At 31.9% G+C, this 24,881-nt stretch overlaps 1 protein-coding gene across 1 annotated transcript; it reads right to left on the reverse strand.

The window, feature by feature from the left end:
* Positions 1 to 740: 740 nt before the first annotated feature.
* On the reverse strand, positions 741 to 24,246 carry LOC120211050 (putative S-adenosyl-L-methionine-dependent methyltransferase Mjls_1072). Its single transcript, XM_039209670.1, has 4 exons — positions 23,862 to 24,246; positions 22,840 to 23,502; positions 7,960 to 7,964; positions 741 to 753 (listed from the first exon to the last, which is right to left on the reverse strand). Exons 1-2 carry the CDS (start codon positions 24,241 to 24,243, stop codon positions 22,856 to 22,858), a joined length of 1,029 nt encoding a protein of 342 aa, XP_039065601.1. The 5' UTR covers positions 24,244 to 24,246; the 3' UTR covers positions 741 to 753; positions 7,960 to 7,964; positions 22,840 to 22,855.
* Between the last annotated feature and the right edge of the window lie 635 nt (positions 24,247 to 24,881).

Raw genomic sequence — 24,881 nt, forward strand, 5'->3', positions numbered from 1 at the left:
AATTACAAGTTATATGATTTTAATGAAAGTAGATATTTCAATGAGTATTTTGATTTGACATTATATTCCTTATACATGAAATGTTGTTTTTACAGGTTATATGAAGAAAGAATGGCTTTAATAAGTCAGTTTTATATGTTCATGTATTTTTTATGATATTTCAATGCTTTGGTTATGTATAATACTTTACGTAGGGTGAGTGTTCGATCGAATCGAGTCAAAAAAATTTGAGTTATTCGAGTTGACGAGTCATATTTTACAACTCGGACTTGATTTGAAAGTTTTTGAGTCAAGTCATGTTATAAAATTCAAGTCGAGTTGAGTCAATTTTTTGAGTTTCTATTTAAATTTAATTGTAAAGATTTATAATATTATAATATTTTTTATTCCAATTTAAGTGACTTTCTATAACCATATATATAATACAAATATATTTCTTCATATTTGTTTCATATGTGATATACATACATCATACAAAGTCAGAGGACTTGACTCAAACTTGAAAATAAATCCACTAATTATTAATAATTTCAAGTTATTTGAGTTATTCGATTTACATTTTTCAACTCGATTTGAACTTGAAATTTTTTTCGTTTCGAATCGAGTTTATGAAATTGCAACTCGAAGTCAATTTTAGTTGAATTTTTTCGAGTCAAATCGAGTTGAAAAATTCAGTTTTTTAATTCGAGTCGAGTTTTGCTCACCTCTAACTTTATATATTGAAATGTCTTACTTTAAGTTATATATGTCTCACTAAGTGAATACTTATCGAGTGATTGTTTCACGCGTAGGTAAAGAAAAGCGTATGGAGTAAAGAGTTAGGCACAATATCATCTTTTGAGGATCAGATCAGTTCCTCGGTATCTATATGAAACCTTTCGATGTTTTGGTCATTTCTAGCTAGCATGTATATTTTATATGTTTGATATGGTATAAATAGGTTTCAAACTTGTTTGTATAATTATATATGTTAACTTATAAGGGGTATCATTCGGTATAAATAATAGTTTGCATGCTTAGTATTTTATTAAATTATGGTTTATTTACTATCTAAATGAATTTTAAATTAGGTAGTTTTTCTTTTTATATGAAACAGTATTGAACTGTTAGGTTGCTGCCTAAAATCGAATGTGAAGAATATTTTAAAATATTATTTTTTTGATTTTACGTGATTAACTAGTTTTGGTGATAAATGTGAAATTATAATAATTTATAAAGAAACAAAATTTTACCGGTTTTAGAATAAGGAATATGTTATAAATGTCATGTGACATCATTGAATCGTGTTCGGTGTCGGATACGGGAAAAAGGGTGTTGCGTTTATTGGTATTACGGTTGTAGGTTTAGTCGATTCTAGGCCTAAATCAAAGTTATTTTGTGTTAAAAAAATGTGCTACGATGTTAATATTTCTGATTTCGTGTTTATATGACTTGATTGATGTCGCTCCTTACAAACATAAGTTATTGTGTGTTGTATTAGATGTCTAAATCAGAGAATTACAGACGAACCACTGAACAGGAGGTTCCGAAATGAACTGAAACTGGAAGTAATGAAGTGAACCACAAGCTTTCGATTCAGTCAGACCAAGATGATGCATCGGCACATCAGGGAGTTCTGTTTCATGATCAGGGGATGTTCTTTTAGACTTTGGATGTAATTCTGACGCATTTTCAGTTGCTTGATCCTCTAACTCTTCGAATATCGATCACAAAAGAATTAAAAAATATTAGAGCACTCGAATTCAAAGGATAATTTGATGAAGATCCAATGGCTAAATGATGTAAATATTTCACTGTACTAGTGCAAATAAATTTAATGGAGTCATGTCGTTACTCCAAGGTCAAGCCCGTGTATGGTGTACAAACGCTACCATGCATGGTCCTCTAGAGCATGTGACGTGGTAGTTCTTTCAAGAAGAGTTTAAAAATAACTACATTGGAGACTAGTTTGTTCCAGAGATGAAGCAACAATTTCTTAGTCTGAAGTAAGGAAACATGGCTATTTATGATTATGAATGAGAGTTCAAAAAACTAACTTGATTTCTGACGGAGATGATCCCCAATGAGAAAGCCCGATGTGATTAGTTCGTTAAGGGTTTGAGACTGAGACCAAAAGAGAAACTGTTGGCCTTAAACCTACCTACCTTTAAGGAAGTTGTTAATGGAGCCAAGTCGATTGAACAGGTACAGACAGAGAAAATGGCAGAGTAGAGAATGCAGACAAAAAAGGATCGAGAGCATCTTCATCTTCTTTTCAATCAAAACAATGTTGGAAAAGGCGAACAATTTCAGACAATTATTTCTGGTGTGGGTACATCACCACAAATTGTATCTTGATTATGTGATATTTATGATAGAAATCACTAGGGGTGTGCCGAGTTGTCACAGGATCTTGTTTCAGATGCGGTGATACTGATCATTTTTATGCGAGATTATCCTCTGACATGAGGGTAAAGACCCCTATAAATAAAGAGATCTACAGTAGTGTCTCATAGAGGCATAGGAAAAGCTAGATCCAAGAGACCATCCAAATCTGCTTCAAATACAAAATTATACACATCTGCCAGAGTTTCTAACATCAGGACTAACGAGGACCAAGATGTCCCAGAAATCATAGTTGGTTCTACACACTCGTACATAAGTACAAAGTTAATTAAAGAAATAGGGTTTTTATTAGAACCCATTTCTAGTGATATAATGGTAACAAACATGTTGGGCCAGAGTGTAAGCGTGAGTCGAATATGTAGAAATTGCCCGCTAAAAATTCAAGGAGTTGGATTTTCGGTGAACGTGATGGAATTTGCTTTTCAGGAATTCGAGATAATTTTGGGCATATATTGGTTATCTCCTTATCATGCCATAATATATTGTCTCTCAAATTAATTAATATTGAGGGACTCAGAAGGTACAGAGATAATAGTAGTTGGTGAAAGGATAAATCTCTTATCCAATGTAATTCAGTTGCTTGTGCGAATAAACTGTTGCTACAAGGCTTCTAAGCTTTCTTACCAAATGTAGTGGATACTTGAGCTTCTGAGGTTAAGTTCGAAGATATTCTGTAACGCCCCAAATACTGGATTAGTAGTTCGTGTCAACACGAGACTCATTATTGGAACCCAATGAACCAAGTTTAGTAGTAGTGGGCTTGAGGTTAGCCCAAAAGTTTTTTTTAAATGGTTATGAGTTTTATTAAGATAGAATGTATAGGGACTAAAAGTATAATTTACCCATTTCTTATTTCAAAGGCTGCAAAACTCCTATTTTATGTTGTTTACGTGAACCACTGCACATTTCCCACCGAATACTCATCTTCTTCTTCATTTCTCTTTTCTTCTTCCTCTCTTAATTGAAAGGTTTTAACGACTTAAGCTTAGTTGTTGTAACCAAGGTAAGTATATTTCTCTCTATCCTTCAAGCTTTGTTTTAAGCTCCATATTTCAAGTTTTAGATTTGTTTTCAAAAATAGGTTTTAGGAAATTTGTGTATTTGGGTTATAGGGAGTTTATTTAGATTGTATCCAAATCCTAGATGGATTAGTAATCATTTTTCTCACCTTTGTTTACAAAAGGAGGTAGGAGAAACCTTTCGATGTTTTTGTCATTTATAGCTGGCATTTATATTTTATATGTAATGTTTGATATGGTATAAATAGGTTTTAATCCGGTTTGTATAATTATATATGTTAACTTATAAGGTGTATCTTTTGGTATAAATAATAATTTGCATGCTTAGTATTTTATTATATTATGGTTTATTTACTATCTAAAGAATTTTCAATTAGGCATTATTGCTTTTTATATGAAACAATATTGAATTGTTAGGTTGCTGCCTAAAATCGAATGTGAAGAATATTTCAAAATATTATTTTTTTGATTTTACGTTATTAACTAGTTTTGGAGATAAATGTGAAATTATAATAATTTATAAAGAAACAAAATTTTACCGGTTTTAGAATAAAGAATATGTTATAAATGTCATGTGACATCATTGACTCGTGTTCGGTGTCGGATACAGGAAAAAGGGTGTTATATTTATTGGTATTACAGTTGTAGATTTAGTTGATTGTAGGCCTAAACCAAAGTTATTTTGTGTTAAAAAGCGTGTACATGCCACTAGGATGTCAATATTATTGATTTGGTGTTTATCTGACTTGATTGATGTCGCTCCTTACTAACGTAAGTTATTATGTGTTGTATTAGATGTCTGAATCAGAGAATTCGAGATGAGCCACTGAACAAGAAGTTCCGGATAGAACTAAAAGTGGAAGTAATGAAGTGAACCACGAGCTTCCTATTCAGTCAGACCAAGATGATGCATCGACACATCAGGGAGTTCCGTTTCAGGATCAGGGGATGTTCTTTCAGACTTTAGAAGTAATTCTGACGCGTTTTCAGTCGCTTGATCCTCCAACTCTCCGACTATCGATCACAAAATAATTGAAAAATATTGGAGCACCCGAATTCAAAGAAGAATATGATAAAGATCCAATGGTTAAATGATGTAAAGATTTCACTGTACTAATACAAAGAAATTAAATGGATTCGTGTCCTTACTCCAAGGTCAGGCCCGTGCATTGTGTACAAACGCTACCATGCATGTCCTCCAGAACATGTGACGTGGTAGTTCTTTCAAGAAAAGTTTAAAAACAAGTACATTGGAGATCAGTTTGTTCTAGAGATGAAGCAACAATTTCTTAGTCTAAAGTAGGGAAACAGGACTATTTATGATAATGAATGTGAGTTCAAAAAACTAACTCGATTTCTCACAGAGATGATCCCAATGAGAAAGCCCAAATGATTGGTTCGTTAAGGGTTTGAGACCGAGACCAAAAGAGACACTGTTGGCCTTGAACCTACCTACCTTTCAACAAGTTATTAATGGAGCCAAGTCGATTAAATAGGTACAGACAGAGAAAATGGCAGAGTAGAGAATGCAGACAAAAAAGAGATTGAGAGCATCTTCAACTTCTTTTTAATCAAAACAATATAAAATTTCTAGTTCCCAATATATGAACAAATTTAAATATGCTACATTTTCACGTAAAGGAGCTACTGTTGGGAAAGGAGAACAATTTCAGACAATTGTTTCTGGTGTGGGTACATCACCTCAAATTCGATCTCGATTATGTGATATTTATGACAGAAATCATTAGGTGTGTGTCGAGTTGTCAAAGGATCTTGTTTCAGATACGGTGATACTGGTCATTTTTATGCGAGATTGTCCTCTGTCATCAGGATAAAGACCCGTATAAACAAAGAGATCTACATTAGTGTCTCATAGAGGCATAGGAAAAGCTAGATCCAGGAGACCATACAAATCTGCTTCAAATCCAAAATTATGAACATCTGCCAAAGTTTCTAACATCAGGACTAACGAGGACTAAGATGTCCAAGAAATCATAGGAGGTACTTTTTATCTTTTCCATGAATCTGTATTTGTTTTCGTTGATCCTATTTCTACACACTCGTTTATAAGTACAAAGTTAATTAAAGAAAGAGGGATTTTGTTATAACCCATTTGTAGTGATATAATTGTAACAACCACGTTGGGTTAGAGTGAAGGGGTGAGTCGAATATATAGAAATTACCCGCTAAAAATTCAAGGAGTTGGATTTTCGGTGAACTTGATGGAATTACCTTTTCAGGAATTCAAGATAATTTTGGCATATATTGGTTATCTCCTTATCATGCCATAATTGAATGTCTCTCAAAGTAATTAATATTGTGGGACTTAGAAGGTACAGAGATAATAGTAGTTGGTGAAAGGATAAATCTCTTATCTAATGTAATTCAGTTGCTTTTGCCAAGAAAATGTTGGTACAAGGTTTCCAAGCTTTCTTACCAAATGTAGTGGATACTTGAGCTTCTGAGGTTAAGTTCGAAGATATTCTGTATCGCCCTGAATCTTGGATTAGTAGTTCACGTCAACACGAAACTCATTAATGGAACCCAATGAACCAAGTTTAGTAGTAGTGGGCTTGAGTTTAGCCCAAAAGTTTTTTTGAATGGTTATGAGTTTTTGTTAAGATAGAAAGTAGAGGGACTAAAAGTACAATTTACCCATTTCTTATTTCAAAGGTTGAAATCTCCCCTATTTTATGTTGTTTACGTGAACCACTCCCCATTTCCCACCAAACACTCATCTTCTTCTTCATTTCTCTTTTCTTCTTCCTCTCTTAATTGAAAAGTTTTAAGTTGAAAAGTTTTAAGGACATAATCTTAGTTGTTGTAACCAAGGTAAGAATATTTCTCTCTATCCTTCAATCTTTGTTTTAAGCTCCATATTCCATGTTTTAGATTTGTTTTCAAAAATGGTTTTTGAGAGTTTTTAGGGAATTTGTGGATTTGGGTTATAGGGAGTTTATTTAGATTATATCCAAATCATATATGGATTAGTAATCGTTTTTCTCACCTTTGTTTGCTAAAGGAGGTAGGAGAAATCTTTCAATGTTTTTATCATTTCTAGCTGGAATGTATATTTTATATGTTATGTTTGATATAATATAAATAGGTTTTAAACCAGTTTGTATAATTATATATGTTAACTTATAAGGGGTATCATTAGGTATAAATAATAGTTTGCATGCTTAGTATTTTATTAAATTATGGTTTATTTACTATCTAAAGAATTTTAAATTAGACAGTTTTGCTTTTTATATGAAATAATATTGAATTGTTAGGTTGTTGCCTAAAATCGAAGGTGAAAAATATTTTAAAATATTATTTTTTTGATTTTACGTGATTAACTAGTTTTGGTGATAAATGTGAAAATATAATAATTTTTAAATAAACAAAATTTTACCGGTTTTAGAATAAGGAATATGTTATAAATGTCATATGACATCATTGACTCGTGTTCGGTGTTGGATACAGGAAAAATGGTGTTACATTTATTGGTATACAGTTGTAGGTTTAGTCGATTGTATGCCTAAGCCAAAGTTATTTTTTTGTTAAAAAGTGTGTACATGCCACTAATATGTCAATATTACTGATTTGGCATTTATATGACTTGATTGATGTCGCTCCTTACTAACGTAAGTTATTTTTGTGTTGTATTAGATGTCTGAATCATAGAATTCGAGTTGATCCACTAAACAGGAGGTTCCGGAAGGAACTGAAACTGGAAGTAATGAAGTGAACCGCGAGCTTCCTATTCAGTCAGACCAAGATGATGCATCGGCACATTAGGGAGTTTCGTTTTAGGATCAGGGGATGTTCTTTCAGACTTTGGATGTAATTCTGACGCGTTTTCAGTCGCTTGATCCTCCAACTCCTCGAATATTAATTGTAAAAGAATTGAAAAATATTGGAGTAACCGAATTTAAAGAAGAATCTGATGAAGATCCAATGGATGAATGATGTAAAGATTTCACTGTACTAATGCAAAGAAATTAAATGGAGTTGTTTCGTTACTCTAAGCTCAAGACCGTGTATAGTGTACAAACGCTATCATGCATGGTCTTCCAGACCATGTGACGTGGTAGTTCTTTCAAGAAGAGTTTAAAAACAAGTACATTGAAGACCAGTTTCTAGAGATGAAACAACAATTTCTTAGTCTGAAGTAGGGAAACATGACTATTTATTATTATGAATGTAAGTTCAAAAAACTAACTCGATTTCCAACAGAGATGATCCCCAATGAGAAAGCTCGATGTGATTGGTTCGTTAAGGGTTTGAGACTGAGACCAAAAGAGGAACTATTGGCCTTGAACCTGCCTACCTTTCAGGAAGTTGTTAATGGAGCCAAGTTAATTGAACATGTATAGACAGAGAAAATGGCAGAGTAGAGAATGCAGACAAAAAAGAGATCGAGAGCATCTTAAACTTCTTTTCAATCAAAACAATGTATAATTTCTACTTCGCAATATCAGAACAAATCCAAATCTGCCGCATTTTCACGTAAAGGAGATAATGTTTGAAAAGGCGGACAATTTCAGACAATTATTTTTGGTGTGGGTACATCACCTCAAATTGGATCTCGATTATGTGATATTTATTATAGAAATCACTAGGGGTGTGTCGAGTTGTCACAGGATCTTGTTTCAGATGCGGTGATACTGTTCATTTTTATGCGAGATTGTCCTCTGACATCAGGGTAAAGACCGTATAAACAAAGAGATCTACATTAGTGTCTTATAGAGGCATAGGAAAAGCTAGATCCAGGAGACCATCCAAATCTACTTCAAGTCCAAAATTATACACATCTGCCAGAGTTTCTAACATCAGGACTAACGAGGACCAAGATGTCCTAGAAATCATAGCACGTACTTTTTATCTTTTCGATGAATCTGTATTTGTTTTGGTTGATCCTGATTCTATACACTCATACATAAGTACAAAGTTAATTAAAGAAAGAGGGATTCTGTTAGAACCCATTTCTAGTAATATAATGGTAACAAACACGTTGGATCAGAGTGTAAGGGTGAGTCGAATATGTGGAAATTACCCGCTAAAAATTCAAGGAGTTGGATTTTTGGTAAACTTGATGGAATTACCTTTTCGGGAATTCGAGATAATTTTGGGCATATATTGGTTATCTCCTTATCATGCCATAGTAGACTGTCTCTCAAAGTAATTAATTTTGAGGGACTCAGAAGGTACAGAGATAATAGCAGTTGGTGAAAGGATAAATCTCTTATCCAATGTAATTTAGTTGCTTCTGCCAAGAAACTATTGCTACAAGACTACCAAGCTTTCTTACCAAATGTAGTGGATACTTGAGCTTCTGAGGTTAAGTTCGAAGATATTTTGTATCGCCTGAATCCTAGATTAGTAGTTCGCGTCAACACGAGACTCATTATTGGAACCCAATGAACCAAGTTTAGTAGTAGTGGGCTTGAGTTTAGCCCAAAAGTTTTTCTGAATGGTGATGAGTTTTTGTTAAGATAGAAAGTAGAGGGACTAAAAGTACAATTTACCCATTTCTTATTTCAAAGGTTGAAATCTCCCCCTATTTTATGTTGTTTACGTGAACCACTCCCCATTTCCCACCAAACACTCTTCTTCTTCTTCATTTCTCTTTTCTTCTCCCTCTTTTAATTGAAAAGTTTTAAGGACATAATATTAGTTGTTGTAACCAAGGTAAGAATATTTCTCTCTATCCTTCAATCTTTGTTTTAAGCTCCATATTCCATGTTTTAGATTTGTTTTCAAAAATGGTTTTTGAGAGTTTTTAGGGAATTTGTTGATTTGGGTTATAGGGAGTTTATTTAGATTATATCCAAACCCTATATGGATTAGTAATCACTTTTCTCACCTTTGTTTACTGAAGGAGGTATGAGAAAGCTCTTAAGCTAGGGGAAAATAAAAATTGAACCTTGGTTGATTGAGGAGAGTTCTATCCATCAAAGAAGAAATGTAACATATTCACAACTCTTCCATACTTTTAGTGAGTCATTAAAAGTATAAGATGACATAATGGTTGAGAATAAAGCATGTTGAGCATGATTATGGTAGAATTAATGTTTTGAGGTTTAAGTATATTATAAAGCCTTTTTTTATCCTTATTTTAGACATAAAACATTAATAATGATTTGAGGCTTCTTTAGGGTCTTTGGGATAGGAAAATATAGTTTTCGTGCTAAAATGGTGCACTCTACATCTTGGGTCTCAATACTGAAAGGTTAGTATCGAGACTGTTCTTCATTTTCTGGGCAAATTCTTGAATTTTTGGGCAGCTCAACTCAATCCCACTACTACTAAACTTAGTCCCTTGGGTTCCAGTAATGGTTCTCGAGTTGACCCAAATTACTAACCTAGGATTTGGGGCATTACATATTTCAAATGTTTGAGATTATCCAGATGTATTTTTAGATGAGCTATTGGGTTTACCTCTAGATCGATAGGTAGAATTTGAAATTCAAGTATTTCCAGGTACTGCATCTATCTCTATAGCCTCGTATCGAATGGCTATGACTGAGCTCAAAGAGTTAAAGGCGCAAATACAATAATTATTAGATTTAGGTTTTATCAGGCCAAGTGTCTCACCTTGGGACGCACCAATGTTATTTGTGAATAAGAAAGATGGATCTATACGATTATGCATAGATTGTCGTTAGCTAAATAAAGTGACAGTGGAGAATAAGTATCCTCTCCCAAGGATTGACAATCTTTTTGATAAGCTAAAAGCACATTTGTGTTTTTCAAGATCGACCTTCGATTAGATACCATCAGTGATTTATTAAGGAAGATATTCCTAAGACTGTTTTTAGAACTTGGTATGGACATTACGAATATGTAGTGATGTCGTTTGGTTTGACTAATGCTCCTGTGACATTTTATGGATCTAATGAATTGAGTATTTCAACCATACATGGATCAGTGTGTGATTTTAATTGAGACATTAAAGAAGATTTTAAATGAAGCCCCAGTGCTAGAGCAACTAGAATCGGGTAAAGATTTTATGGTTTATATTGACGCGTCTCATAATGGTTTGGTATGTGTGCTTATACAAGAAGAAAAGGTTATGAACTAAACTTCGAGACAACTTAAGGCTTATGAAAGAAATTATCTGACTCATGATCTAGATTTGGAAGTTGTTATATTTACTTTGAAAATATGGAGCAGTTATTTGTATGGTGAGCGATGCTACATTTACATTAATCATAAAAGTATAACGTATTTGTTAACTGAAAAGGAGTTGAACTTGAGAAATCCTTAAAGACAATGATGTGGTTATCGACTACCATCAGGAAAAACTAATGTGGTAGCTGATGCACTTAGTCGAAAGACATTTTCAACTCTACGAGCTTTAGATGCAAGATTATTTTTAAAGAAAAATGGAACACTGATTGTAGAATTAAAGTTAAAGCCTATTTGTTGGATTGAATAAAGGATCTCCAAAGAAAAGATGAAAGGTGAAACTAAAGACTTTAAAGTTAAGTCTGATGGATGTTTATATTATTGAGGAAGAGTCTATATTTCAAATAATGAGGAGTTGAAGAAAGATCTTCTCTCTGAGGCACATTATAATCGTTTGATGATGCATCCTGGAGCAAACAAGATGTATCATGATTTGAGAGTCGATATTGGTGGCTAGACGTGAAAATAGCTATAAATGAGTTTGTTTCAAAATGTCTGACATGTCAGCAAGTCAAATTAGATCATCAAGTGTTGTCAGGATTATTGCAACTTATTTTCATTCCTTAGTGAAATGGGAGAGTGTTATAATGGATTTTGTGACAGGATTACCTTTCACACCCAACAAAAAAGATTCTATCTAGGTGATTGTGGATAGATTAACTAAATTAGCACACTTTATTTCGGTTCAAACTCTTCACTCAATGGATAAGTATGTTAAGTTGTACGTTAAAGAGATTGTTTGATTTCATGGAGTACCTATCTTGATAGTGTTTGACAGATATTCGAGGTTTACTTTGAGATTTTGGATATCTTTAACTAAAGCCTTGGTTACTTGAGTTAATTTTAGTACAACTTTTCATCCTCGGAAAAATGGACAATCATAGTGCACTATTCAAATTTGGAAGATATGTTAAGGGCATGTGTGAATAAATTTAAAGGTTCGTGGGAAAAGTACTTGCCTTTAGCAGAATTTGCTTATAATAATAGTTATCAGGCAAGCATCAAGATGGCTCCTTATGAGGCCTTATATGGAAGAAAGTGTCAAACTCCTCTGAATTGGTTGGAGCTCAAATATCGAGACATAATTGTCCTTGATTTGATTAAGAAAATGGAAGATAAATTGAAAACTATACAAAATAATCTTAAGATAGCGGCCAATCGATAAAAATATTATTTGGACCTAAAGAGAAAAGATATTGAATATCAAGTTGGTGATAAAGTGTTTCTTAAAGTATCACCTTGGAAAAAGGTTATGTAATTTATATGAAAATGAAAGATGAGCCTGATATTTATTGGACCATATGAGATTGTGAAAAGAGTTGGTCTAGTGGCTTATCAACTAGCTTTCCTCCAAAAGTGGAAAAGTTTCTTAAATTATTTAATGTGTTGATGCTTAGAAAGTATTGTTTAGATTTTTCACATGTCATTACCTAGGAGGATATAGAGATTCAACCAGATTTGACCTACGAAGAAGAACCAGTAAAGATTCTAGCACATGAAGTCAAATAACTAAGGAACAAAACGATCCCTCTAGTTAAAGTTCTTTAGTGAAATCATAAAATAGAGAAAACGGCCTGGGAAAGAGAAGAAGATATGAGAAAGTAGTTTCCTCATCTTTTTGTATCAAGTACGTACTGAAAATTCAAAGAAAACTTTTCTTAAGGGGGAGAATTGTAACATCCCAAAATTTTGGCTAATGACTAAAATGTAACTTTTGAAAGTTTAGAGGATAAAGTATAAACTTTGGAAAAGTTTAGGGACCAAAGTGTAATTTTTAAAAGTTATGTATTTTAGCCCCGTAAATGAATAGTTTACCCCCAAGAAAGATGGTTTCGTGTTACTTGGACTTTTGAGACAAGAAATAGTCCACAATAGCAATATAAAGGGATAACCAACCCAAGCTAAAGATGATCTTGAATTTTTCAAAAGGTAACTCCACCAAGTGTGCCAAAAAGCTCAATTTCTTGGGGTCATCTTCATGTTATAGCGACATAAGAACATATTTCTCTGAAATACTATCATTGTTTTGCAAAGAGTTAAACAACTTAGCATGTTCCTCATCGCTATGAGCTGGGCATTTATTCCACAATATGGAGGGAAATCTCTCACATCATGGACTTCTTTTCTAGGACGATATACTAACGTCTTCTTTAGTTTATTCTATTCAAATTCAAATTTCTTTTCAACATCTTCAAATCTAATACCGGCACTAACACTTCTTGCTCTTCCGGTGCATTGCCATCATATAGATGTGCAGGAGAATTGTTGTTAAACTCATTACTCCCACTGCTATCTTCATTATTAAGCTTGCAATCAGTCACTTTACACGATCCTTCTATTTCAAAAATCTAATATGAACATATTTCAAAACACATTAGTAAGGAGTGACATCAATCAAATTATATAAATTCTCACATCATGTCAATAATATTAATATCCTAGTGACATGTACATACTTTTCAACACAAAATAACTTCGGTTTATGCCTAGAATTGACTAAACTTATAGCTCTGATACCAATAAATGTAACACCCATTTCCCGTATCCGTCACTGAATACGAGTCAGAGATGTCATCTAACTTTTACAAACAGTCCACATTTGGAAATCGGTAAAATTTTGTTTCTTTAAAATAAAGACAATTTACTATTAATTTCTAAAACTAGTTAATCACGTAAAATCAAAAAGTAATATAGCAGTTCAGTATTGTATTATATTTTAAGTGAAAATGCCTAAAAACTACTTAATTTGAAATTTATTCATATAGCAAATAAATTATATTTTTGTAAAATACTAAGCATGCAAACTATTAATTTTACCTAGAAATATCCCTTATAAGTTAACATATTTAATTATACAAACTGGTTTAAAACTTATTTATATCAGAACAAACACAACACATATAATATACGTGTCAACTAGAAATGACAAAAGCATCGAAAGATGTTATACTGATACTGGTGATCTTATCTGATCCTCAAAAAGTGATGTCGAGCCTAACTCCTTACTCTGTACGCTTCTCCTTACCTATGCGTGAAACAATCACAGGCTAAGTATACACTTAGTGAGGCATTCTAAATAAATAATAAAGCATATCGATATGGAAAATATCATATAAATCATTATATAGGGAAAATGCCTTACAAATATAAAAACATATAAACATACTTAATAAGGTCTTTATTTCATCACAAACTTGTAAAGTAACAGTTGTCATATAAACACATATTCTCATATCAGATTATTTAATGAAAGTTTCACTTTCAATAAATCAGTCAACCTGTACTTTTCAGTTTCACTTCATTTAAACCATAGCCTAATGAATATCAATAAGAATGCATGGTACGCAAGTCATATACGAGTGTACTACAAGCAGTATAACTGTATGTGAATAAATTGCACATTTAGTGCCCTCTGAATCAATTGCATCATAGGTGCCATATGGGTGTACATGTACTGTAAAACACAACAACATTGTACCTATGATTAGGAATACATCACGCTAACATCATATATGTGCAGGAAACATATCATATACATGCCATAAAATGTATCAGGTTATTATGATGTACACAAATTACCTATATAGAATCGATCGATAAACATTCAACCTAATGGCATGCCAATTGTACCAATAATTCTTAGTGCACATACAATGGGCTTTTAACAAATTAATATACTATTCACATAATAAAGTATCATATATCAGTGCATTGGCAGTTCATACTCGAAATTATTCTTATTAAAATATCATATAAAAATATATTGGGTAATTTATACTCAAAAAATATTCATAAACCATTTCCAAATATCAATATGGAAATTATACCATAATACGATTTAAACCTTTTTAATTTCAAAACATTCGAGATTGACTCATTGTAAGTCTTCGTCATACAAATATGTAAGAATGCACTCACCTGGTATTACCCCACTAATAAATCATACTTTCGGTATAACCTCACTCTTGTGTTTTTTCCTTGGCTTTAAGCTTTCTCATATCTTGATTTTGATCACAATCTAAAAGAATATCATTTAAAAATCATGTATAAATTTTAAATCATACCTTAGTTTCATACTAACATAAGTGTATATTATATATAAATTCCTAAAAATGCTTTCGATACTAATTTGATGATGGTTCCTTTTCACAACCTTGGCATTGTATTTAATACTTCAAAATGACACTTCAAGTCCTTTAATATTCATAATCATCACTAGTTCATGTGAAATTTTTGAATTTCACATTTCAATCACTAATATGAATTCTTTTAGAATTCATCTCAACATTTCCAAATTATTCAAAATGGTTCATTGTCATTTAACTTCAATTCAAGCTTCCAATAACAGAATTAAACATTCTAACATTTAATTCAAGATTGGTACAACAATTTTTGAACAACTTCTATTTCAAACTCCTATTTTCCATAATTTCTAATTTAGACTCTAAAGTTTTATAAACTTCCAAATCGGTCCAAACAACATTCTAAATCTTGTAAAATCATTCAAACACCATTTCTAGCCTTAGGGAAAATTTTCAATATTTTTTCCTAATATTTTCTTCATGGTCGAATGTTATAGAGTACCTTAGGCTTGATTTTGAACTTGATTCAAGAATAATTTCATCTTCTAACACCATTTCCAATCAACTACAATCAATTCCATATAAATTTTAATTCAAACAACCAATTTCCAAGAAAAAAACCTAAGTGGTCGAAACTTGTGTATGTTGATTCCATTGATTTCATTCATTTTTCAAGCATGGAAATTATTCTATAACATTAACTACATCATAATCCATCCTTAAAACATGAAAAAATCCAACCTTCCATTCATCCACCATATTCATTAAACTAAGGATTCAAGCAAGGAAAGCATAAACAAATGGCACCAAATGATAGAGAATTTCATGTAGTTTAATTTCCTATATCATGCGTTCTTTCAAAAGCCTAACAAAATGGCTTGAAAATGAAAAACAAAATATATTTCTTACCCATTGAGAAGCTCACGACAACAACTTGGAGAAGATGAAGAGTTTTCTAATAAAAAAATCTAAGTATACTTACATTTTATGGATCAAAATGAATAAAAAATTCATTTAATGGAAAATGACAAAATTACCCTTAATAACTTATGATAATTACTATGCCACTTCATGATATCATCATCCTTACAACATCAAGTCAAATATGAACAAATATTTTCATATTTTCTAACTTTGCCCTTGCACTTTTTCAAAAATAACAATCTTGTCATTTTAATCCAACGGTCCCGATGTAACATGAAAAATAAATATTAAATCCATTGATCCATGTTAAATTGTACTAATTTAAAATATGAAAATAATATTACTAACATTGCCTTATTATCCTTTAGAATTTCTCAAAAATCTGATTCGATCCGATTATCCAAATTTTTCTCGAACTTTGTTGCTTTATAGCATTTTATAAGAATTTTAGATCAAAAATTCGAGTAACACAAAACCATCACTCTTTGGGGTAAACTATTCAGATAAAATATCTTTTGATAAAATTACCATTTTGGTTCCTAAATTTATACTTTGGCACCAATCTTTCAAAAATTACATTTTGGTCACTAGTCAAAATTTTGAGGTATTACAGTTACAGACTTACAATATGCTCTAGGGTTCTTAAAAGATATTTTTCTCCAATAAACCTGAAACACCTCGATGCTTAACTCTAAACCTTAAAAGTTTTTAACAAATTTTTGTGACTCTCTAGTAACATTGTGGTCAACTATAGGAAGGCTCATCAAGATCTTTCTAATAGTATATGTGGTAGTTCTTTTGATTGAGTAATTTATGTACTTGACAATTGACACAACTAGGAAATGTTGGTATTTTAATGAAAAGAAAACTGAAGTGATGAAGGAAAACCGAACATAATAATTTTTATTTAGCAATATTCAGAATTTAAATAAAATAAAATCAACAACCCACTAACAACATGCTCCTAAATTTAAGTAATAACATATTAATAATTTTCTCTTAAACTTAAGCAACACTCAAATAACAAATAAATAAAAATAGAAGTAGTCCTAAACACATCAACTAACACTTATTTGCTTGCTGGAAGCGGTTTGGTGAAGATATCTGAAAGTTGCTCCTCTGTTTTACAATGAACCAGTATAGTATCTCCCTTTTTTTGAACTTTTCTCAAAAATAAAAGTTTAATGTTGAAATGCTTATTTTTCCCATCAAACATTGGGTTGTAGAAAATTGCTATGGCAGCTTGATTATCAACAAATACTATTATGACTTATTTTTGTTCAAGATTAAGATCACTTAATAATTTTCTCAACCACAAAATTTGATTAACAGTGGATGTTGCATCAATAAATTATGCTTTAGAAGTGGATTGAGCCACGGTTTCATGCTTCTTAGAATTTCATGAGAAAACACCAGATCCAAAAAGAAACAATAGTTTGAAGTACTCCTCATGTTATCATAAGATATTTGATCCTCATAAGGTTTATGACCATGCCAAGCCTCATAAGGTGTTTAGTCCTTAACTATTTTTGTGGATAATATATTATGTAGGAAAACTGTGGTATGAGCTGCCTCTACCCAGAACTTCTTGGGTAAACATTTTTACGAAGCATACATCTAGTCATTTCTAAGATATATTTGTTTCGCCTTTTATTAAATCTATTTAGTTATGATAAATAGGGAGATGTCAGCTGATGCTCAATGCCAACTTATTCACAAAATGCATTAAAATTGCCTGATGTATACTCATTCCCATTATCATACCTCAATATTTGAATGTGATTGAAACTTTGATTTTCCATAATCTTTTTAAATTTGCATAATGCTCCAGCAATTTCTAACTTGAATTTTAATAAGAAAATCGAACACATTCTTGTAAAATCATCAATAAAAGTAGCATAATGTTGATTACCTACTAATGAAGGAATTCTTTAAGGTCCAAAAATGTCTCTGTGAATCAACCAAAACTTACAAGTGGCTCTCAATGTCGTATTTGGAAATGATTTTCTCTTTGCTTTCCAGAATGATAGTCTTACATGTCAATACGTGATAATTAAATTCTGATAGATCCATTATCATGCTTTTGGATTTCATCTTCAATATCCCTGATGGTGATAGTGTCTGAGTCTTTATGCCACAACATTGTGAGGCTTTCTTTAGCTAGAAAAGTTGATTGCTCCTCTTGCTTCGGATTGAATGAAAAACTTATATCTTTCTTCTTTACTTCAAACATTTTTTTCTCGTAGCATCCTTTATCACATATGCCTTCTCCATGAATTTAACTTTGAATCCCTTCTCTACTAATTGGCCAATGCTAAGTAGATTTTGATCAAGAGCAGATACATAAAGAACATCAGTTATAAACTTGGTACATGAACAACTTGCAATGACTGCAGTCCCTTTTCCTTTGACAACAATGTATTAATCGTTCCTAATTCTAACCTTCTTGGACTTGATACTCTTTAATTATTTGAATAACTATTTGTCATGTGTTATATGATTAGTGCAGCCACAATCAATGAACCAACTTTCACTTGTTTCGTGACTAGTTAAACAAGTTGCAATAAAAAATTGATCATCTTCTTCTTGATCTGCCACTTGTGCTTCATTTTAATGTTGATTTATATACTTGCAAATAATAGTTTCAACCCATTTGGTTACACTTGCTACACTTTGTATCTGGTCTCCTCCAACACTTGAAAGAGTATGACTTTTTTTTTGCAATGTTGACATGGAGGATGGTCCTTCTTTACTCCTGATCTTTTATTCTAGGCTTTGTTTTTGTTCCCAAATGCAGAGTTTTCTCCTCTCGCATCATGAAACTTCTTGTTCTTTGGCCTCATTTTCTTTCCATCATCTTGATGCTTAACCAATAGAGCACCTTGAATGGCCCCTTCTTGCCTCTTTACACACCTTTTTCTCTTGTACTTGCAAAGCACTTAATAGTTCTGCCAAAGTAATCTTTGACATGTCTTTCGTGTTCTTTAAGGTGGTGATGGTGGCCTCATACCTCTAAGGTATTGTTACAAGAATTTACTGCCTCGGTCTCTTTCATCTTCTGTAGCTCAAATTCACGTACAAGATTCAACATTTGCATCCCGAGAATTTTTTCATCTCCCTTGTACTCAGCCTTGAGATAATCCCATATCTCCTTTATTGATTTTGGAGACATAATTTTGGTGAAAATAGTCTGTGATGCTGCAGCAAATAAACATGCTTTTGCCTTTAATTTTCTCGATTCTTTTCTTTTTCTGTTTTGATTTGTGTTATAATGGGGTTAGTCAGCAATGCAGGAATCTCAGTCTTCTTCCACTACTTCCCAAATATCTATATCCTCCACGTAAGTCTCCATGTGTATTGCCTAAACTGGATAATTATCTCCATCAAATGTAGGCAGTGCAATCAAAGAAAAATTACTTTTACCTTCCATGATATAACAAGACTAACACTGGTCTTTCAGGAAAAAAGTTAAATTTTGGTATTTTTAATAAAAAAGAAAAGTGAAGTGATGAAGGAAAAACTAAATTTAAGCAATAACCCATTAATAACACTAAAATAACAAATAACTAAAAATAGAGAATAGAAATCCCCTGCTCCTTTCCGATGCCCCTACCTCTTAACCTAAAATGTTGACACGTGTTTATTTTAATTAATTATGTTGTCTTTTTGTTTTAACGTATGATAAGTTTATTTTTCTTCTTTTAATTTCATTTAACTTATAATTCATGTGTTGTAATTTATATTTTAAAATTTAATCGTGTTAAAAATAAAAGTCAACATAAATAATAAATAACAAAATTAAATCAAGTGATAATAAATATTTTTATAATATTAATATATATCAGTTAAAAATTTTAAATTTGAACATAAGAATAATTTATATTTTTATTAAAATGATACTTAAATATCATATAAATATTAACGAATATATTATTATTATAATACTAAAATTAAATTATTTAATTATTTATATTTATGTTTAAGTTTATACTTGAGTTTACACTAAATTTTTAAACATCAACTAAAAGAACAAAAACTCTTTTATTATCGTGAGCTGGTTGAGTAAATGTTTAAAGGGAAAAGGGTACATGAGGTCCCTATACTTGTCCCAAAAAAATTAATGTGGCCCTCGATATTTTTTTGCATCTAATGTGACCCTCATACTTATAAAAAGAACATAATGTGGCCCTTTGACCAACGATTCCTTCGTTGATCGTTACGATATTGACGTGACACTTCACGGTGCTTATGTGACAATCCACTATGGCTAGTGATGTTATCGGTGACGTGCCAAATGGGCTAAATTGATTTTTTTCAAAAGTTTAAAGGTTTATTTATTTTTTTTAAAAAATAAAAATATTTTAAATTCAAAATATAAAATATTCGAAAACTTAAATATAATAATACCAAAAGTAAAAGTTAAATTACTAAAAAAATAAAAATATATACTATTTTGTTTTATAAGAACAAGTTTAGGTGAAGTTTACTTCTCTGTATCATGTTATATTCACTAAAAATGTTTCTCTCAATAGGATAACTATAGTTTTTTTTTAATTATATAAATTCATGATAAATTATAAATAAATTTTAATTTCATAATTTTTAAATTTTATTTTTATAAGAATTTATAATATTTATTTAATTCATTTTTATAAAAAAATTAGTGAAACGGAATTTTAAAAGACGTTTAAAATTTATGATAATTAGATGTAAATGTATAAAATAAATTTTTTGCAGGAAGAACAAATTTAGATTTATATAAATAAGCGTCAAGTTAAAATTGAGTTAAAAAAGTAATAAAATATATTTTTTTATTTTTGAATAATTTTATTTTATTTTTGGTATTATTATTTTTAAGTTTTTGAATATTTTTTTATTTTTTTAAAAATCCAATAACCCCTTAAATACTTTTTAAAAAGAATCAATTTGGCCCTCGAACTTGAAAAAAATCAAATTAACCCATCTACCATGTCACCAGTCATTGTGGACTGCCATCTCAGCACTGTGGATCGGCACATCAGCATCGTGAAGTGCCACATCAGTATCGTAATGGTCAACGATGAAAATCGTTGGTCAAAAGACCAACATTGGGTTCTTTTTTATAAGTTCGAGGGCCACATTGAATGTGAAAAAATGTCGAAGGCCATATTGGTTTTTTTGAAAAAGTACAGGGGCCACATGTACCCTTTTGCCATGTTTAAATGATAAAAATACACTCTAAATTAAAAGTAATTTCTTTATTTAAAAGTATTTTATTTATTCTCATTTTTACACATAAAAAATTTACATTTTTATTCTGTGTGATTGCAATGATAAAAATATTTTATTTTTATTATTTTATGCAGATATATAAATTACAAAAATTAATATCTTTATATTTTTTATTTCTTATCAGTGACTTTCAATTCTTATTCAATTAAAATTTTAAAAGATTTCACATAAAATATTATAACTATAACATAAAATAAAATAACGTAAACAAAATGTATTATATCAATATATCTTGCAAAATGCTATAATAATTGAATTTATTTATTTATTTTTTATTTTTTACTTTTATTATTTATATAATTAAACTTTAGAATAAATTCCAGACCATAAATTAATATTTAAACGTAACCAAAAGAAGAAGAAAAGCAAACCTATTCTAGGTTAAAACAAACAAGACTTAGAACCCTTAATTAACAAACACGTGTCAAAATTTTAGAATAAGAGGCAGGGGTAGGGGCATGAGAAAGGGGAAGGGGGTTTCTATTAAAAAATAAGGAAAATAATTTCAGTGACCGAAAATATCTTATAATATACAATTTTAACCAATTTTTTTGAATTTGTAAAAATAACTAATAAATTCGCAACGAGATTTCAAATTCGCAACACGAACTCTAATTTCGCAACACAGTTTCTAAATTCGCAACACAAAATTAGAATTCGTAACTCGAACATAGAAATTTTCTCAGCAAATTAACGATATAGGTAAACACAACTATTCGCAACTCAGTTTTCAAATTCGCAACTCGAATTCGGATTTCGCAACGCGAATTACCGATATAGGTAAACACGGTAGAAAAAATCCAGTAAAAAATCCGAATTCGCCAATTTGAAAACTGAGTTGCGAATTTGGAAAATTCGTGTTGCGAAATGTAAAATCTCGCCTCTTAAAGAAAAAATCATTTTGACAGTTCGTTTGTTTGGTTAAAGTTAAACAAACGAACGAACGAACGACGAACGAACGTGAACATACTCTCGTTCGTGTTTGTTCAATTCATTTACAGGAGTAGGTTTAGCTGAGTGATTCATACGTGGACTTAGCAACTAGGATGTCCCAGGTTGAAAACCACTCTAGTGTATTTTATGTCATTTTATTTCTCTCTTTAATAGGGTGGTTAGACGTGTGACCACCGTATTGAACTAAAAAAATCTTTTAATCATATTGAACTAATTGTGATTAGTTACTCACTTTTAAAATTGACAAAGATCAAATTATTATTTATTCACGATTTTTTCTTTAAGAGACGAGATTTTATATTTCGCAACACGAATTTGTCAAATTCGCAACTCGAGTTGCGAAATCCGAATTCGAGTTGTGAAATCCGAATTCGAGTTGCGAATTTGAAAACTGAGTTGTGAATAGTTGTGTTTACCTATATTAGTAATTCGCATTGCGAAAACGAAATTCGCGTTGCGAAAACGAAATTTTCGTTGCGAAATCCGAATTCGAGTTGCGAATTTGAAAACTAAGTTGCGAATAGTTGTGTTTACCTATATCGGTAATTAGCGTTGTAAAAATTTTCATGTTCGAGTTGCGAATTCTAATTCTGTGTTGCGAATTTGTTGGTTATTTTTGCAAATCCATAAAAATTGGTTAAAATCGTATATTATAAGATATTTTCGGTCACTGATGTTATTTTCTCTAAAAAATAAAAGCAGTTCTAAACACATCAACTAACCGGGAAGAACAGAAAGATAATTAAATTGCAAGAGACTAAATCATATGTTTATGTTGCTGTGAAGCTCCCCATTCATTAACCTCATAAAACCCTGTTAATTATTTGGTTTCTAAACAAGAAATCTCTTCTAGCTTAAGGAGATGGTAAATGGTTGAGCTAGTACCATGTGGTGTCATATGCTTATGCAATTTAAATATTCATTATACAACTAAAAAAACCATGTTCCTGCTTGCGTTCAGTTGAATTTTATATCCAATGAGCGATGCTATAAACAATGATTCACTCATCTATATCATAACCACTAACTTTGTTTGCGCATATGCTATATGCTACATTGAGATGGTGCTTTCATGGATACTGTTTGATTTGGTGAACCAGAAGCCTGCACCAAATATAAGCGACAGCACGGTGTTCCATCGTCCGGGTGAGTTTCTACTGACCTTGGCAAATTCCGGAGCTTATTGAACAAGTTCAATGGATCGTGCATGAGGCCGAAATGTGCATCTGGATCTCCTATTTGTGAAAGCTTAACATGAGAAAATCCAATAGACGGCAGGAGATGATCAGGCCAATCACTATAGAAATGATAGGTAGAACTCGAGAGTGTTGTCGATGCTTTATTCATGAAGTCCGCTAAGAGAACCGTGTGGGCGAGGGTACACTTTTCGCCTACGATCCTCAGTACTTGCATAGCTTGAGAATTCGAGAGGTAGTAGATGATACCTTCTAGAACCCACACTGTATTCTTTTCCGGCACAAACCCGGAGATCTGTAGCTTTTCGAGCCAGTCATTCTCTCTAATGTCAGCTGATACTCGTTTTAAGGACTTCGCCATCAACCGAAGATGTTCTGTAGAATCCAGAGCTTCCTCAAGAAGAGCAGCTTTCACTTGCAGGACTTCGGGGAAGTCTACTTCAAACACATCACTCTCCTTCAAACAGCTTAAACGGTACGCCCTGGAGTCCATTCCTGCAAACGATGATTATGCATTCTTGTTTTAAAACATGTCCAGTGTTTTAGGATTGTAATGTGTTCCACTGATTTAATTTCCCTGTTCGTAAATAGGGAGCTAGTTCTGTTCTTCGGAATTGGGTAAAAACTTGCAAGCCTACACGAGGTACATATTTCCGGTTTTTCATAGACTGTAAAATTAGACAGATAATCGTCTCGAAATTTGTTAAATTTTTAGCTATTAGTCCTGATGGTTGAGCAGCCTAGTTTAGTAACTATCAATGTGACAGCAGGATATAAACCAAGGCTATGGATATCTTATAACATGAATGCTGTAAGTATTGCAAACATAGGGTAGAATATGAGTGATTACTAACCAGCACCAAGAAGAACAACTTGAGCTGCACCACCCAAGGAATCAATAACAGCTTCAATCTTAGAATCAAACCAAAGGGTTCGAACAGCGAGGATAACTCCCGAAATTTCCCGAGCATTGTTGTGGCGATCTTTCATGATCTTGTCATGAAGGTTTCTTAGGTATGTTTCTCCAGCAAGAACATGTGCAAGAGGGTCATGAATGACATGCTTCCACAGGGCTCTCCCTGCTGCCGTTTGGCATGCCGACTTCTTGAGGAAATCCCACTCATTCACAATCTTGGCATACAGCGGTCGAACATTTTCCGTAAACAACAAGTGTGGAAGCTTTAGCTCCGGTTCATGGTCTTCAGGGAAGGCATTTCCTTGTTCGGAACGGTCCATACCAAAGCCTACAAACTAGGGGAGTGGAGGAGATAATGCATGAAATATATATTAATAAGAAAAAGGGATCATGGGAGAACCAACAAGTGCTGTGCAGGGGATAAGAAAAGAGAGCCACACATAAAAACTAACGTCTAAGAGAACTGTTCTATCTGAGCCTGCCTTAATGAAAAGGAAGGGAAGGGAAGAAGTCCACGACCACGAGTTTTAGCCATTTCTTTTACCTTAGTTTTTTGCTTTTTATGGTGTGTCCGTATTGGTACGAAAAAAAAAGCAGCAATGACCACATATTACATGTGAGATGGTGGCGGCAAGTCCCCACTTGAATAAAAATAAGGCCAAACTCACGCAATTATGAGTTTATTAACAAACATATCAATTCTTTTTTTAAAATATAAATATTTCACTTAATACTATTATAAACAATATCACTTTAGTTTTAAAATTAAAATAAACATGTAATGCAATCTAATGTGGTAACATTTTTGGTCCAAAAATTATATATTTTTATTAATTTTATCTTAATTCAAAAATAATTTAATCATTCATATCTAAAAATTCTATTAATTTTTTTTTGTAATACCATGAAACCAAATGATAATCAAAATAATAGTTGAATTTATTACATTTGAATCATA

This window comes from Hibiscus syriacus, unplaced genomic scaffold, assembly GCF_006381635.1.
Source record: "Hibiscus syriacus cultivar Baekdansim isolate YM2019G1 unplaced genomic scaffold, ASM638163v2 tig00109957_pilon, whole genome shotgun sequence".
Taxonomy (NCBI): domain Eukaryota; kingdom Viridiplantae; phylum Streptophyta; class Magnoliopsida; order Malvales; family Malvaceae; genus Hibiscus; species Hibiscus syriacus.

What these genes read in the sequence shown, in the direction of transcription:
- LOC120211050 (XM_039209670.1), bottom strand. Translation starts at nt 24,243, where the DNA reads ATGGACCGTTCCGAACAAGGAAATGCCTTCCCTGAAGACCATGAACCG. An exon ending in AGTTGTTCTTCTTGGTGCTG is followed by an intron (nt 23,503 to 23,861) that starts GTTAGTAATCAC and finishes CATCGTTTGCAG; the next exon opens with GAATGGACTCCAGGGCGTAC.